The sequence below is a fragment of the Pempheris klunzingeri genome, chromosome 1 (assembly GCF_042242105.1).
Source record: "Pempheris klunzingeri isolate RE-2024b chromosome 1, fPemKlu1.hap1, whole genome shotgun sequence".
NCBI classification, from domain to species: domain Eukaryota; kingdom Metazoa; phylum Chordata; class Actinopteri; order Acropomatiformes; family Pempheridae; genus Pempheris; species Pempheris klunzingeri.
Genome location: NC_092012.1, coordinates 694,739 through 711,620, shown reverse-complemented (window position 1 = coordinate 711,620; position 16,882 = coordinate 694,739). Strand labels below are relative to the sequence as shown.

General features: G+C 47.3%; 1 protein-coding gene across 1 annotated transcript in view; it reads left to right on the top strand.

The window, feature by feature from the left end:
- Window positions 1–931, top strand: part of cngb1a (cyclic nucleotide gated channel subunit beta 1a) — a 34,454-nt gene extending 33,523 nt beyond the window's left edge. Inside the window, exons 37-38 of the mRNA XM_070831286.1 lie at window positions 191–368; window positions 722–931. Of these exons, the coding sequence (XP_070687387.1) occupies window positions 191–368; window positions 722–931 (388 nt within the window). The remainder of the gene's footprint in view (window positions 1–190; window positions 369–721) is intronic.
- The last annotated feature ends 15,951 nt before the right edge of the window (window positions 932–16,882 follow it).

The following is a 16,882-nucleotide window of genomic DNA, read 5'->3' as shown; positions in this document are numbered from 1 at the left end:
GTGATCCTCCTCCGTGCAGGCGCTTTATCCCCTCAGTCAGATCATGGTGCTGCCGCAGACGGGCTGGATGTGCTGCAGGTGTTGGTACGAGGCCGCCACGCTTCTCTGGTGCCCTCCGACCAGAGAGAACATTTTGTTCGTCTTTATGTTCTCTGAATCAGCTGAACTGACTGAATCTGTGTTTGTGCAGGACGATGCTGACGAAGGACGCCAAGCCGGCTGAGAAGGGCGGCGGCAAGGGGGCGGTGGAGGTCATCCCCCACCGGCCGGGCACGCCAGAGATGTACAAGGCGGCCGTGAAAGTGATCGAGCAGATGAAAGCACCCACACAGGTGAGAAGCCTTCAGAGCCACGAGTCATCAGGTCAGGTGACCCACAGACAGGAGGTCAGGTGACCCACAGACAGGAGGACAGGTGACCCACAGACAGGAGGACAGGTGACCCACAGACAGGAGGACAGGTGACCCACAGACAGGAGGACAGGTGACCCACAGACAGAAGGTCAGGTGACCCACAGACAGGAGGACAGGTGACCCACAGACAGGAGGACAGGTGACCCACAGACAGGAGGACAGGTGACCCACAGACAGGAGGACAGGTGACCCACAGACAGGAGGACAGGTGACCCACAGACAGAAGGTCAGGTGACCCACAGGAAAGACAGAAAGAAAGAAAGATGGAAGAAAAGAGGAAGTGATGTCATGTTTTTCTGCCCCCCCAGGCTCCGGGCTCCCTTTCTGCTGTGCCCCCTCCCTCTCCGACCCACCGCCGCTCGCCCGTCCCTCTCGCTCCGGTGCGGGACGACGAGGACGCTGTGTCGGAGACGGCCGACAGCTCGGTGGTCATCAGGATGTCGCCGCCGCAGCAAGGGGAGGAGCTTCTGACCGTGGAGGTGGCGCCTGGCGAGGGGGAGGAGGGGGAGACGAAGTAGGAGTGATGTCACAGGCCGCAGTCTGCTTCCCAGAATGCCTTTCAGCGACCTCGAGAGGAGAGAACGAGGACAAACCCCGGTGCATTCTGGTCTCTGTCCTCTGGGTTTCTTCTTCTGTGGTGGATTTCATCCTCCTGTCTGCAGACCTCCAGCAAGAGCATACGTCTTTTTATTGTGAATTTTCTTCTTCTGTGGTGCTTCTCACCTGCTTTTAATAGTCTCCACCACTTTCTTGTTTTCCTCACGACTGATTTAGGAAAAGAGGAACAAGGAAATGTGAGGATTTAAAGAAATGAGACGTCACTTTCTGAAGTTTTGTTTTTGGGTTTAAAGGAAACTCTGACAGTTTTAAACTTAGTCTCTAATTATTCATATTTTGGTGTCTAAATGACTTGTAGGTACAAATCTCCATTGACAAAAACAGTGATTTTACCTCACAATAGCACAGGAGCTGCTGATCTACTGCTGCTTCCTTCGGTTAGTTTGTTGGTGTCATTGTGTGACTTTGCTGTTTTAGAGAGTTGTTTCAGATCTGATATAATATTTGTATCACACATAATAACACAAACACTCTGACTGATGGAGGCAGCAGCTCCTGTGTCCTGTTCTCTAAAATCCCTGTTTTAGTGAATGTAGTCTGGTGTGTGTGCTGTTTGTGGTTAAACCAAAAGGATCTTCCAGGTCTCTCTCTGTAGGGATCCTTTCCATGATGCTGTCACACACTTAGAATAACACTCTGAGCCTGTCAGTGGATCAAACAAGCTCTTTTAGTGGACCTACTGTGATCAGGTGCAGTTGTCCCAAAGGATCACGTTGCAGCCATTGCAGCCCGTTTGGTGTCTGCTGGCTGAGGTGATCTACTGGACCAGTTCCAACACTTTTACTACCTACCAGTCACTCACACACCAGGATGTGGACACAGAGGACTCTGGGGGAGAAACAGTGGAGTGACCCTTTAATCCAGAAGCATCAGATCAGGTCAGTACTCTTACTGAAGTAAAGTCCCTGCATGAACACGTCTATTCAAAACTAAACTAAACCAACAGAAACAGCACAGGAGGGGAACAGAGAATAGAGAATGTGATCCGGTGCAGCTTATTTCACAACCAAAACTCTCTTTTACCAACTCACCTGAACAACAGGTAGTAGAAACGGGTCATTCCACACTGATAACGCAGGCGAGGGAACATCGAGATAAAAACAGTGATACTTTGACCAGACGAGGAGCGAACGCCTTTTCTGCCTCCGAGTCGACGGACGCGACCACATGAGAGGACAAACGAGCGCCCGGCTGTTTTCTGGCGTTCTGGAGAACACGGATCATCTCTTTCACTGGGCGACGTGCAGCTCCACCTTGATCCCACGTCGTGTTTCATGTCATGTATCTGATCTGTGCGACGGCAGATATTTAAATAGTGTATTTATTCATATTGGGTTTGTAAATGTGTTGTTTTATGAACCAGGTTACGATGAGAGCGTCTCATAATGTGTAGGAATTACTGAGAAGTTTATGTAAATGTAGCTCACGTTAAAATCTAGTTTCTACCAACACACACACACACAGTCATTGATTTACAGCCTCACATGTGACTGGAAGTAAATGGCACAGATAATTAAAATGTGTTTTGTTGTGTCTGAGGTGTTTTTGGTTGGTTTGGTTCCACTGACGGTCTGATAGCCAAAACTGTCTGGTGAATAAAGTGTGATGTGTTGGAGAAGAGTTCTGTGACGTGTTTTCATTTTATGTCATTTACACTGAAACTCCTTTCCTGAAATAATGAAAAACGCGAAGAGGAGATGCAGCAAACGAGGAATCTTCAAAGGAAACATTATGACGAAAGAGTTGGTTCATTGTTCCTTTCTGAAAGGAAAACCTGTTACATCACTCTACCTGGACACCAGACTCCATTGTTAAAAACAGTAATTTTACTTGGGAGCTGCTGATCGACTATTGCCTCCATCGGTTAGTTTGTTGGTGTTATTGTGTGACTTCTGTGTTTTAAACTGTTATTTTGGATCCAGTAAAATATTTGTATCACACACAGTAACACAAACACACTGACTGATGGAGGCAGCAGCAGAGCAGCAGCTCCTGTGTCCTGTTCTCTAAAATCCCTGTTTTAGTGAATGTAGTCTGGTGTGTGTGCTGTTTGTGGTTAAACCAAAAGGATCTTCCAGGTCTCTCTCTGTAGGGATCCTTTCCATGATGCTGTCACACACTTAGAATAACACTCTGAGCCTGTCAGTGGATCAAACAAGCTCTTTTAGTGGACCTACTGTGATCAGGTGCAGTTGTCCCAAAGGATCACGTTGCAGCCATTGCAGCCCGTTTGGTGTCTGCTGGCTGAGGTGATCTACTGGACCAGTTCCAACACTTTTACTACCTACCAGTCACTCACACACCAGGATGTGGACTCAGAGGTCAGAGAGTTACTTTGCTGCAGGTGATTTGTGTCCATCAGTGCTGCTGAAATAAACCCCGCTGAGAGCAAACATCTCTGACCTGGAAACTCCTAAAGTAAAATCATTAAAAGTCATTAGAGCTGCGTTCGTGTCAGACTGGGTCATCGAGCGGCTCACAGTGGAAACAGGAAACATTACAGACCAATCAGAGCTGCAGGTCTGATACACTGTCTCTCTTCACAGCAGCACCTGAACGCCACACGTCCAACAGGAAGCTGCTTCTGAAACACACCGACTACTTTTATTCCCTAAAAATGATGTCATTCCTGCTCAGAGGTCGAGGAAAAGGAGGACGAGGCCTGTTGGATCCTGTTAGAGACACATTTAAAGCAGCAGCAGAAGAAGAAACGAGGCCTGTTTGATCCCGTTAGAGACACATTTAAAGCAGCAGAAGAAGAAACGCGGCCTGTTTGATCCTGTTAGAAACACATTTAAAGCAGCAGAAGAAGAAACGCGGCCTGTTTGATCCCGTTAGAGACACATTTAAAGCAGCAGCAGAAGAAGAAACGAGGCCTGTTTGATCCCGTTAGAGACACATTTAAAGCAGCAGCAGAAGAAGAAACGCGGCCTGTTTGATCCCGTTAGAAACTCCAAGAGGAGAAATAAAGCTCCTGCTCCTTCAGAGGAACACTGTCCTGGTCTGAGATCAGCTTCAGAGTCAAACTTCCTCCAAACAGACCTGTGGTCATGCTTCCTAGAGGGCGCCGCTGGGCCGAGCCGAGCTGGGGGGCTGCAGGTCACGTTATGTTTAGAAAGAAGGGGGGAAGCTCCAGGAAGCAGAGGAAACTCTCATTGTGTCTCTGAGGAAACACAGAAACCAAGAAAAGGCGGGAAAACAGAAACAATGGTGAGCCGAGAGCACAGGAAGCTTCATCACCGCCGATTACTGAGAGGAGAAGAAGAAACGTGTGTGTGTCTGTGTGTGTGTGTGTGTGTGTGTGTGTGTGTGTGTGTGTGTGTGTGTGTGTGTCAGCCCATTAACCAAATATGGCTTTAGAGTGCAAGTGATGCTGCCTTCAGGGTCCATGTGTAACTCTCTGATGTCTTTGATTCTGCTTTTATATCTATTAGCCTTCATGTATGTATGTCCTTTATCTTCTCTTTTATTTTATTGCTTTTATTTAGTTTTTCTTTGTCTTTTCTGTATTTGTATTCTAATGTTTCTGTTCATGTGGGTATAAGTTAGCATATAAATTAGCGTCCTTGCTAACGTGTTAATATCTTAACAAACGAACTGTTTCATTTTGTTTCTGGAGACGATAAACATCTCGAATCTTTTTGGTGCTTTCAAACAGAAACGTGACCTTCAGGTTCGTCGGTAATCAGAGTTCTAAATGTTTTTGTCATTTTTAATCTATCTATGAGTTGGTGTTTTGGTTTCCTGAACTGTGACACCAGCGCTCAGTGTTGCATCATGGGAAAGCCGTGTCCATCAGAACTACATTCAGAAAGGCTCTGATTTTAGCGTGCAGGCTGCTTTTCATTTTGTCATTTTATAGCAGACAAAGCTACACTTAGCTTAGCATAAAGAGAGGAAAGAAAAGCCACAGCTGACCTCTGACCTCTGACCTCTGACCTCTAAAGCTTTTTGATTAACGTGTTTTATCTTTCCAGTTTAATCTGAACACAAACAGAAATGTAAAAACTAATGTTTGTGGTTATGTGCTGGATCTATTTCTTCTTGTGGATGCTAAGCTAACCACGTCATAACTCCAGCTCCACACTGAACATAAGACTGATGTCCATCTGAGCATCTAGAAATATTGAACTAGGTAAATACCTCCTGGAAAGGATCCCTACAGAGAGAGACCTGGAAGATCCTTTTGGTTTAACCACAAACAGCACACACACCAGACTACATTCACTAAAACAGGGATTTTAGAGAACAGGACACAGAAGCTGTTGCTCTGCTGCTGCCTCCATCAGTCAGTGTGTTTGTGTTATTGTGTGACTTTGGTGTTTTAAAGGGTTGATTCAGGTCTGAACTAACATGTTGAAACATTTAAGTCACAGAAACTAAACCAGCAGCTCCTGTGTTCTGTGGGGTAAAATTACTGTTTTTGTCAATGGAGTCTGGTGTATTAGATACGTTATGGTTCCAGTCTACATGTCAGAGGGAAATACTGTACTTGTTACTGCACTGCATTTACTTAAAAACCTTAAATCTCATTAGAACAAAATCAGCCATTAAATTGACTTTTATGAAGAAAATAATTTGTTTAGCGTTCAGATGTTAGTGCTGATAGTTGGATAGAAGCTGAATTATATTCATATATTATATATCTACATTATATTATATTCAGAGACATTTCTAATATATTCTGAGCCCTGTGATAATATAACAGGCTTCAGTCTAACAAACACTTCAAGTGTGACGTCAGGAATAAACCTGCAATTTAAGTTACACAACAGAATTTAAACTCCACTACAAGCGTAGATGTTCCTGATAAAGTGCCCACTGATCTTATATTAAGTATATTTTGTACTTTTACTTCAGTGAAGTTTGAATTCAGGACTGAATTAAAACATCTGATCATTTTATGGAAGCTAGTTTCCACCAAAGTGAAAAAAAGATGCTATAAGTCATAATGTTGAGAAAGTTCATCACAAAGTGAGTTAGTTTGTTCAAAATGTTGTTAAAGTCAGTGTTTGTATTTGGGGACATTAAATCATTATTTCAGTTCTTTGGATTATAATGTTGATTATAAAGACTAACAGGGTCTTTTTTCCCTCCTGGGCTTCCATACTTCCACCTCTGTCCAGAGGATGTAGAGTCAGTATGGAAGGTCATCGGTGGAAAAATGTCTCTAATGTTTCCTTCGTTTGAATCCTGGATTTTATTTCTTTTTTCTTTTATGTGGTCCAAATGATCGGATCCGGATCCCACAGTCCAGACCCCCTGACCCGCCCCCGCGTCTATAAATGTACCCCTCTTTTCCCTCCTCGCTCATGCGCGCTCAGCCCTCTGAGTCCCCACATGTCCGACGGCCCCTGAAGGCAGCAGCACGGACGGCCCAGCTGACTTCACTTTCAGCGACAGACCGGGACGGACCGGGACGGACCGGGACCCGCACACCCCCAGGGGCCGCGTTTAGCCTTCAGCACACCTGCCGACACCTGAGCTCCGCTCCCGGGAGGGTGTGGGGGGGTCAGTGCGAGGAAGAGGAGGCCAGCGGAGGAGGAAGAGGAGGGAGAGGAGGCGCTGCTTCGGACCAGAGGTAAGGAGGATCCGGCTCCTTCAAACTTTCTGCTCCTCACTGCACAGGCCCGCCGCTGGTGGGGGTCTCTGGGGACACCGTGTGCCCCCCCCCCCCCCCCCCCCCCTCCCGGGGCAGCTGGGGGTAAAAGTGTCCGACGGTGCAGATCTGATTCACGGCTCTTTTCATGCGGCGTCCAGCAGCTTCCAGCGATTCAGTGAAAAGCTGCGCTGGGGGGGGAACAAAAGAGCCCCGGCCTCACCTGGTGCACACACACACACACACACACACACACACACACACACACACACACACACACACACACACACACACACACTATGAGGGTGACTGTTGACTTAAATATTTATTGATAAATTGGTGATTTGGTCCTTCAGCTCCTGTGGAAGGAAATAATTCTTATTTATTAAAGATGACGTGTGTGTGTGTGTGTGTGTGTGTGTGTGTGTGTGTGTGTGTGTGTGTGTGTGTGTGTGTGTGTGTGTGTGTGTGTGTGTGTGTGTGTGTGTGTGTGTGTCCATCAGATCCTCTCACATGTGTCCGATCGTCCAGCAGAACCCAAAATATTTCATTTATTTTAATGCAAAATCAAGAAAAGCAGCAACTTTTCACATTGTTCAGTCTGGAAGGATCAAAATTTGTGGAGTTTTTGTTTTGAAAAACTTCTTAAACACTCATTAGGTTGCTGTTGGTGAACAGACTGTGGCTCCAGAGCTGATTTAAAACTGTCGATCTGTTCCTTTAAACCAGAGGAAGTAAAGACAAACTAATCTGAAGCAGAAACTGTAATAAACTGACAGACGAGAGTTAAATGATGCAGTAAAGTACATTTACTCAAGTACTTCACTAGTCTGAGGTTCTGTGAGGCAGGACTGCTGCTCTACTTCTTCTGCTCTGCATCAGAGTGGATATTATACAGAAATGATTTAAATAAAACCAACCTTTCTGACGGAGAACTGAAGCTGCCAAACTCCATTGACAAAAACAGTCATTTTACATTCGCATAACACAGGAGTCACTGGTTTAGTTTCTGTGACTTAATTGTTTTAACGTGTTAGTTCAGACCTGAATCGACCCTTTAAAACACCAAAGTCCCTCAACAACACACAAACACACTGACTGATGGAGGCAGCAGCAGAGCAGCAGCTCCTGTGTCCTGTTCTCTAAAATCCCTGTTTTAGTGAATGTAGTCTGGTGTGTGTGCTGTTTGTGGTTAAACCAAAAGGATCTTCCAGGTCTCTCTCTGTAGGGATCCTTTCCATGATGCTGTCACACACTTAGAATAACACTCTGAGCCTGTCAGTGGATCAAACAAGCTCTTTTAGTGGATCTACCAGTCAGACACCAGTATATGTACAAATGGGGCCCAGGTTTAAAAACACCGGACTGCTCCTTTAAAGCTGCTTTAATCTGTTTGTTGATATTAATGTTGGAAAGTCGGGGTCACGTGACTGAAGCGGCCTTCTGGTGACGAGCTGTGTGGAGCAGCTCCTTGTTTTGGGTCCAGCTGGTCTTTTTCCACATGTTGGAGACGAGTGTTCTCCTCAGCAGACCTCCAGCTCCTTCCTTTAATTACTCGTCTGATTAAAACCCGACTGTGGACTCGAGGTTGGACGTTAAACCGCTGCTGGATTTATGTCTTTTTTCCCCACGAGGACATTTGGGACACACACACACACACACACACACACACACACACACACACACACACACACACACACACACACACACACACCCCAGACAGACAGAACAGGAAACCAGGCTGTGTGTGTGTGTGTTGGGTGTGCCTGCAGGCTGACTGCTCCAGAAGCAGAGTGTGTTAGTGTGTGTTAGTGTGTGTTAGTGTGTCTGGTGTGTGTGTGTGTGTGTGTGTGTGTGTGTGTTAGTGTGTGTTAGTGTGTGTTAGTGTGTGTGTGAGGAGGAAACAGAAACGACTCTTCTGCTCCTTTTATTTCTTAAAGTTGGAACTTGAACCAAATGTCGGAGGAAAAACTCAAATTTGACGTATTTCCTGTTTGTAAACCTTCAAAGTAAAGTGTTGTAAATGACTCGGTGTGAAGCCAGATGGACTCGTGAACGTGTTTCAGAGTTCGGCCGTCAAAGTGACGTCATGCAGCCGCTCCACCTTTAAAATATCTGGGTTAGTTTAGCTGTCTGGGTTAGCTTAGCTCTCTGGGTTAGTTTAGCTCTCTGGGTTAGCTTAGCTCTCTGGGTTAGCTTAGCTCTCTGGGTTAGTTTAGCTGTCTGGGTTAGCTTAGCTCTCTGGGTTAGTTTAGCTCTCTGGGTTAGCTTAGCTCTCTGGGTTAGCCTGGTTCTCTGGGTTAGCTTAGCTCTCTGGGTTAGTTTAGCTGTCTGGGTTAGCTTAGCTGTCTGGGTTAGTTTAGCTGTCTGGGTTAGCTTAGCTCTCTGGGTTAGTTTAGCTGTCTGGGTTAGCTTAGCTGTCTGGGTTAGTTTAGCTGTCTGGGTTAGTTTAGCTGTCTGGGTTAGCTTAGCTCTCTGGGTTAGTTTAGCTGTCTGGGTTAGCTTAGCTCTCTGGGTTAGTTTAGCTCTCTGGGTTAGCTTAGCTCTCTGGGTTAGTTTAGCTCTCTGGGTTAGCTTAGCTCTCTGGGTTAGCCTGGTTCTCTGGGTTAGCTTAGCTCTCTGGGTTAGCTTAGCTCTCTGGGTTAGCCTGGCTCTCTGGGTTAGTCTGGTTCTCTGGGTTAGCTTAGCTCTCTGGGTTAGCCTGGCTCTCTGGGTTAGCCTGGCTCTCTGGGTTAGCCTGGTTCTCTGGGTTAGCTTAGCTCTCTGGGTTAGCTTAGCTCTCTGGGTTAGTTTAGCTCTCTGGGTTAGCTTAGCTCTCTGGGTTAGCCTGGCTCTCTGGGCCTCCCCGGTGGTGCTGGTCCTGTTGGACTGGAGGTCCGTTTTAATCCAAAAGTTTAATCAACAAGTTGTTTTTTTCATTGTAGAAAATAGTAAGAAAAAGAAACTTAATTTAGTAACTAACTATCTGAGCACAGATTTGGTAAAAGTTTGACTTCTGCTCGTCACACGTGTCCTCGCTCTGATTGGCTGCAGGTCTGTCCAGCTGTTTAGTGGTTCCTGTTGGTGGAGAACGTAGAACATGAATCTGGTCTGGACGGGAGCAGCTAGGCTAACGGCTAAGCTAGCAGGTCCTCCAGCATCATGATGCATTCCAGACGCAGCCCCCCTGTCCCTGAACGCCTCATTCTTCCTCCCACTCTGTTTATCAGAGAAACTGCTGCAGTCACAGCCTGCGGTGCGTTCACTGAACTCTGGGAAAGTTGGTCTCCCTGCTCACTGCGTTTCCAGCTGTTTCTGCTTCACACAGTGACGCCAAGACAGGGTCCAGTCAGAGACCGGGTCCGGGTCCAGGTCCAGTCAGAGACCGGGTCCGGGTCCAGTCAGAGAGCAGGTCTCTGGTTAAACATTACCAGCTCAGGGTTGCTGATTACACTGTTTCCCTTTTAGGCTGATAAATAGACCTGCAGGTGGATCACGTGTCTGACGGGGGGTCACAGTCTCCTCTCCTCTCCTCTCCTCTCCTCTCCTCTCCTCTCCTCTCCTCCCCTCTCCTCCTCTCCTCTCCTCTCCTCTCCTCTCCTCTCCTCCTCTCGTCAGACTCTCGGTGTTTGTCACAGAGTAAATGTGAGGAATGCAGCAGCACGAGGTTCAGTGTTATCTGAGGAAATGTGATTTACTGCTTCAGGATCAGACTCTGAGCTTCAGAGGAGGAGGAGGAGGAGGAGGAGGAGGAGGAGGAGGAGGAGGAGGAGGGGGAGGAGTTTGTTTCAGTAGAATAAAACAAACTTTTCAAATCTCTGTTTAGTCACAATATGAAAATAAATCATAGAATTTTGAAATGAACTCCTTTCAAAATAAAAGCCTTCTCCTTCATCTCTATCTCTGAGTACTGTGTGTGTGTGTGTGTGTGTGTGTGACTGTGTGTGTGTGACTGTGTGTGTGTGTGACTGTGTGTGTGTGTGTGTGTGTGTGACTGTGTGTGTGTGAGATCAGGCGTCGGACTGAGGATCACTGAGCTCCTCTGGTTTGGTGGATGTGGCTGTTTGTCTGGTTTCACTCTGTCCGTCTGCAGTTTGGTCTCTTTAATGCTGTTTTTTTATATATAAAAATAATGTGATGATGATGATGATGATGGTGAGGTCAGCACCACCTGACAGGAAGTTTCTGTGACACTGAGCAGAGAAACACTGACTGTAGAAAGTCAGCATAGTGTGTGTGTGACTGTGTGTGTGTGTGTGTGTGACTGTGTGTGTGTGTGTGACTGTGTGTGTGTGTGTGTGTGACTGTGTGTGTGTGTGTGTGTGTGTGTGACTGTGTGTGTGTGTGTGACTGTGTGTGTGTGTGCACAGACTCAGCTGGGAAACTGTTACGTAACGTGTGTGTGTTTGATTAAAACCAGACGGCAGCAGACCGTCACACGGCTCCTCTTGAGTCCAGCAGGTGGAGCTGTTGAGCCAGATTTCCCATGATGCTGTGGGGCGTCCTGCAGGAAGCTTGTGTGTGTGTGTGTGTGTGTGTGTGTGTGTGTGTGTGTGTGTGTGTGTGTGTGTGTGTGTGTGTGTGTGTGTGTGTGTGTGTGTCAGTCGGGCTCCAACACAACTGGAGGAGCTTCATTCTTTTCCAACCAAACTTCATTTAAATTGTAACGTGTTTTGGATCCAGTGATCAGAGCAGATTAAAACAGATCCGACGGGGTGAAGTCAGACCTGCTGTGCTCTCTGGAGTTTGGCACATGAAGTACTGAAATAGTCCAGTGTCTGTCCTTCCTTGTTTTTTATCTCCATTTCATTCTGACTTTATTATTTTAAAGGTGTTTATTTGTAAGCAGCATTAAAGTCAGAACACAGCAGAGAGGAAATACAGAAATAAGTGAGTAAAATCAGGGAATTAAAATGATGGTAAAGGGAGAAAAACGTGCTGCGTTAACTGAAATCTCGTCTTCAGTCGACTTTAAAGAGTATTTTTGTGTTTCTAATGTAACACAGGCGCTTTGACCTACTTCAGTTAAATCATCAGACGAGCTGAGGCTGAAAAAGGTGCTGCAGTTTATCAGGAAGAGCTTAAAGGGGTGAAACAGGACGTTCTGCTCTAAATGTGTCAAATGCTCCGTTTAGATTTGGCCCTTTTTGTGACATCACACTCAGGGATCTGTTGATCATGTGGATCCGTCCCGTCCTCTGAGAACCTGAACCCAACCCCCCAGGAAGGTCTCCAGGCTTTAGGCCAGTCTGACTTAGTGTAACTACAATGATGCGTCATGTCGTCGGGCCCAAAGATACTTTTTTCCTCAGACTCTTATTGTGAAAGAGACGTCTGGAAATCCCCATTAAAGTTAGCTGACAGGAAGTTAGCACGGGGCTAACAGGAAGTTAGCCGGCTCAGCAGGCCTGAGACTCGTCCTCCGGGCTCTGTGGGCCCGGCAGTGATGGAGATCCTGGTCCTCTTATTTTCTCTTCCTGCTCCAGAGTCCAGGTCCCTGTGGACCGAAGCTTCACTCTGAATCTCTCTCGTTACTCTGACTAGTTTCAGATCAGACTTTTGTTTGGTTTCAGGTGATGAAATGTGGAATTTTATTTTTACTTTTTAACATTTTTATTCCTACAGTAAGCTAACAGTTTCCCTCTGCTCCCACTCTTTGTGCTAAGCTAGGCTAACAGTTTCCCTCTGCTCCCACTCTTTGTGCTAAGCTAGGCTAACAGTTTCCCTCTGCTCCCACTCTTTGTGCTAAGCTAGGCTAACAGTTTCCCTCTGCTCCCACTCTTTGTGCTAAGCTAGGCTAAACCTGCTCTGGACCCGTCTATGAACTGGACACTCTGTTTGTTTTTAACAGAATAGAAATGCAGGAAGAAGAGACGAAGGCCACCCTCCTCCTCCTCCTCCTCCTCTTCCTCCTCCTCGTCCTTGCGTTTCCTTCACTGTCAGCTTTTTCCTTCTCTCCTCCTACATTTTCTTCTTTTTCCAGATGTGTGTGTGTGTGTGTGTGTGACTGTAATTTCCTCCTAAAATAGCTGAGATGGGTGTGTTCAGGGCATTTTGGGAATCTGTAAACCACTAAACCCAAGCCTCTCCTCCTCTTCCTCACCCCCTCACTGTGCCGCGGTGAGTTCAGGTGCATTCAGACAATCTGAACTGTGCTTTCTTACTGTTTTTAGTGACATATTTTGTTTTTAGTGTTTAGTCTGTTTGTTGCTCCACTTTCACCTGTTGGTCACTGGCTCAGAGGACACTGGAGGACACCACCACCCAGCACAGACACATTCAGAGGGTTTTACACCACACAGAGGCAATAAAAGGGCATTAAAACAGGATTTAGAGGGAATCAAATGAGAGATAAGAATTAAACAGACAACAAGAGAATAAACTGCTCAGACCTGATCCAGGCCTGATCTAGGCCTGATCCAGACCTGATCCAGACCTGATCCAGACCTGATCCAGACCTGATCCAGACCTGATCTAGGCCTGTTTGTTGGTAACCTTTGAGAAGCAGGACCACAGCAGGTCAGATGTGTGTGAGGTGAGAGGAGTGTGTGAACCTGTGAGGACTCACTGTGGACGTGAGTCATTAAAAGCTCCTTAGATGAGGAGATGAACGTGTTTCCACTAATCTGCTCTAATCCGGACGGTCTGATCCTCTAACGGTCTGTCACTAGCACACCTGATGCCCCCCATCACTAACACAGGTGACCTCAGGTGTGACCCTACTGGTTAAATATTCCTCCTCTTCCTCAGAAACAAATCAGAGTCTGATCTGATAACTGGGGCACGGCCCATGTTTACCTTCTCTGGAAGCTTTTACTCTTTTATTGGCTGCTGTTTGATTGAGTTGGCAGGTCACTGGAGTTTGTTTGATTAAAAGGTGGCTGAGCCGAGTCCTGAACCTTAATGAGCTGTGATTGTAGCGGTGAAGATAAAGAGCCTTGTTTGTACATCCTTCTGGTTTAACCACAAACAGCCGTTCTATCGCTCTCTGCACACACACCAGACTACATTCACTAAAACAGGGATTTTAGCTCACAGGACACAGGAGCTGCTGCTCTGCTGCTGCCTCCATCAGTCAGTGTGTCTGTGTTATTGTGTGACTACAAATATGGTATTTAATCTGAAGTAACCCTTTAAAACACCAAACTAAGACACTGACTGATGGAGGCAGCAGCAGAGCAGCAGCTCCTGTGTCCTGTTCTCTAAAATCCCTGTTTTAGTGAATGTAGTCTGGTGTGTGTGCTGTTTGTGGTTAAACCAAAAGGATCTTCCAGGTCTCTCTCTGTAGGGATCCTTTCCATGATGCTGTCACACACTTAGAATAACACTCTGAGCCTGTCAGTGGATCAAACAAGCTCTTTTAGTGGACCTACTGTGATCAGGTGCAGTTGTCCCAAAGGATCACGTTGCAGCCATTGCAGCCCGTTTGGTGTCTGCTGGCTGAGGTGATCTACTGGACCAGTTCCAACACTTTTACTACCTACCAGTCACTCACACACCAGGATGTGGACAGAGAGGGGACCCAGGGGGAGAAACAGGGGAGTGACCCTTTAACTTGTCAGTACTAATGACATCGTTGAGCGTTGCATTCTGGGACAATAATATCCCAACAAGTCTGAAAACCTTCTCAAAGATCTTTTGACTCCTAAATGACCTCTCAAACCTCTTCCTGGGCCTCCAGCTGAAAGGACGTTGAGCGTGTGCGACATCTGATTGGCGTGTCGGGACCATGTGACCGTTTGTAGTGAGGCGAGTGTTTCCTGCTGGGACCCCGCCCCCCCATTAGGACCCTGAAAGTGGTCAGTGGACCAGAAACGTCCTCTTGTTTGTGCTGACTCGATGTATACAGTGAGGTCCTGCCCTGATCCATGCGTCAGGATTCAAAGGCTCTGATTCAGGCTGTCAGCTCCCAGGATCCGGACCGGCTCCGTCACGCCTGCAGGACCGGGAGGTCCAGGTTTCCAGGACACTGAGCAACCAGGTCGAGTCCGACCAGGAGAGTCCAGGTCCTTTACTGTGGTTGAAACATGGGACATCGGCTGGTGATCCTCCAGATTAAAGGACCAGACACAAACTTTCCCTTTTTAAAACTATTACAGAAATGAAAATCCCTGTGATCCCTGTGATCCCTCTGATCCCTCTGATCCCTCTGATCCCTCACCTCTACAGGTGATCCCGGTGCGTCGGAGCGTGTTTCACTGGATCGATATCGTCTGAAATAAAGCTGTGGTTCAGGTGTGATCAGCTGATTTCCTCTCTGAGCATCACTTCCTGTTCCTCCTCACACCATCGACTGCTCATTAATATTCATGAGCCGCCGCCAATTTAACTCAACCAGGTCCACTGTGTCATGTGACGTCGGAGGTGAAAGACACAAAATGGCGTCCAAGACGCCAGACTGACAGCTTCCTGTTTGGGCAGCGACTCTCGTCTCGTTGGCTTGTTGCTCTTCAGCGTTCCTGAGAGGACGCTGCCGCCATGTTGGTCTGCTGTTTTTATCTGGACCACCTGGTTAACGGGTTGGTCGCTGGTGGCGGCAGGAAGTGACATCACATTTTCACAGCTTTTAGCTTAAAACAAACTCTGAACGTGTTTTCATCACACGGGATCTTTTTACATGTTAGAAACCGAGCAGCACGAGCGCGCTGCTCCTTTAAGGGCGACTGTCAAATTAAAACCTTTTTATGAAAAGTTTTACATTTTGCACAAATGATCTGTTTCCACGTCCACACACGTTCGTTGCAATAACTTTGAAATCTAAAACCTCTGAATCGGTTTGTGGATCATCGTGCTGCGTTCACTGACATGGACGTATATTTTTAGGCGTTTGTGCAAATCAGTGCTCGTGAATTAAAAGACACAGGTTGACACATGTGTCCATGACAGGATATTTAAAGAGAGAACCTGTCTGGAGACGATATCGGAGTGAAGAGATGATCAGAGTGAGTGTTTGCAGTGTGAAGGCAGAAACTAAACAGGATGAAGTTTATCTTTGAACCTTATTAAACGTGACTGAGCTCTGTGAGAGTCTGAACTCCCTCCTGTCACTTTTACATAAATGCATCATGAAGCGTCGTCGTGGGTTACGTCATCAGTCGGTTTGATCCTGCAGCAGCAACAGATGGTCCCGGGACGAGGGGGGGTGGGAGAGGTCCACTCAGAGCGGAGGTCTCTCTCCCTCCCTCCCTCCCTCCCTCTCCCTCCCTCTCTGATGGAGGTGAGGACCCGACCTTCCTCGGCTGTAATCTGTTAAAAGAGAACGAGGCGACGGTCGGTCCACTCTCTGACCTGCTGCTCAGCCAATCAGGACTCAGCCTGAAATAACGACTTCCTGACGAACCGAACGGAGGAAAAGAGGCGAGACGGGACGGAGGATCAGGATCAGGATCAGGATCAGGATCAGGATCAGGATCTGGATCTGAAGCGGACGATAAAACCTCAGCACGTCTGCAGCATCGTTCTCCCTTCTGTCTGGATTCTGGGATCAGTTTTGATCAGTTTTCCTCCAAACACTGTTTGTGTTTTCTCTGCAGACCAGAAGTCTGGTTCCCGTCAGTCTGACTCCATCGTGTCCATCAGCTCATCAGGTGATCAGTTAGTTGATCGTTCCAGAAGTTGGTGAAAATTGTTCTTCAGTGTTTCCTGAAGCTTTTTTTTATCCACGAGCCAAAAGATCATCAGTTTACCGTCAGAGGAGGAAAGAAGGATCACAAACTGTTCTGTGAAATGATTCAATCAAATTATTGAGTTTTATTAATTTTGGAGTCAAACAAATCTGAATCAGTAGTTTTTGCTCCTGGGGGGGGCTGCTGCTCTGTCCTGTGAGTAACTGGATCTGTTTGTGTTGTGGAGGCGCCCCCCCCACACTGAAGACGCTCGGAGTGACTCTGAGAAACTGAAGCCGGCGGCTCCGGTTACCTGTGGGGGGGGCGCCTGCTGCTGCCGTCACGTCCACACAGGACGGGGACAAAGTCCACAGGTGTTATCAGCTCTGAGGTAGTGTGATGTGGACGGAGGCGGGGCGGGCTCCAGGACAGAGGTGAACAGGTGAGGGAGGGGGGGGATTATAGGACGAGAACACGGCGGCAGGATTAGCAGAGAGCTGACGAGCTCCGTTCAGCTCGGAGCAGAAAGAGTCTGCGTCTGCGTCCGGCTTCTTCAGGCTCCGTTTGGACTGTGAGGATGTGAACGGCCCCCCCAGGACCGGACCGACCCACTGCTGCAGCCTTCGGCCCGAGCGGGGTCCCCCTGGGGAGCCCCACCCGTGGGGCGG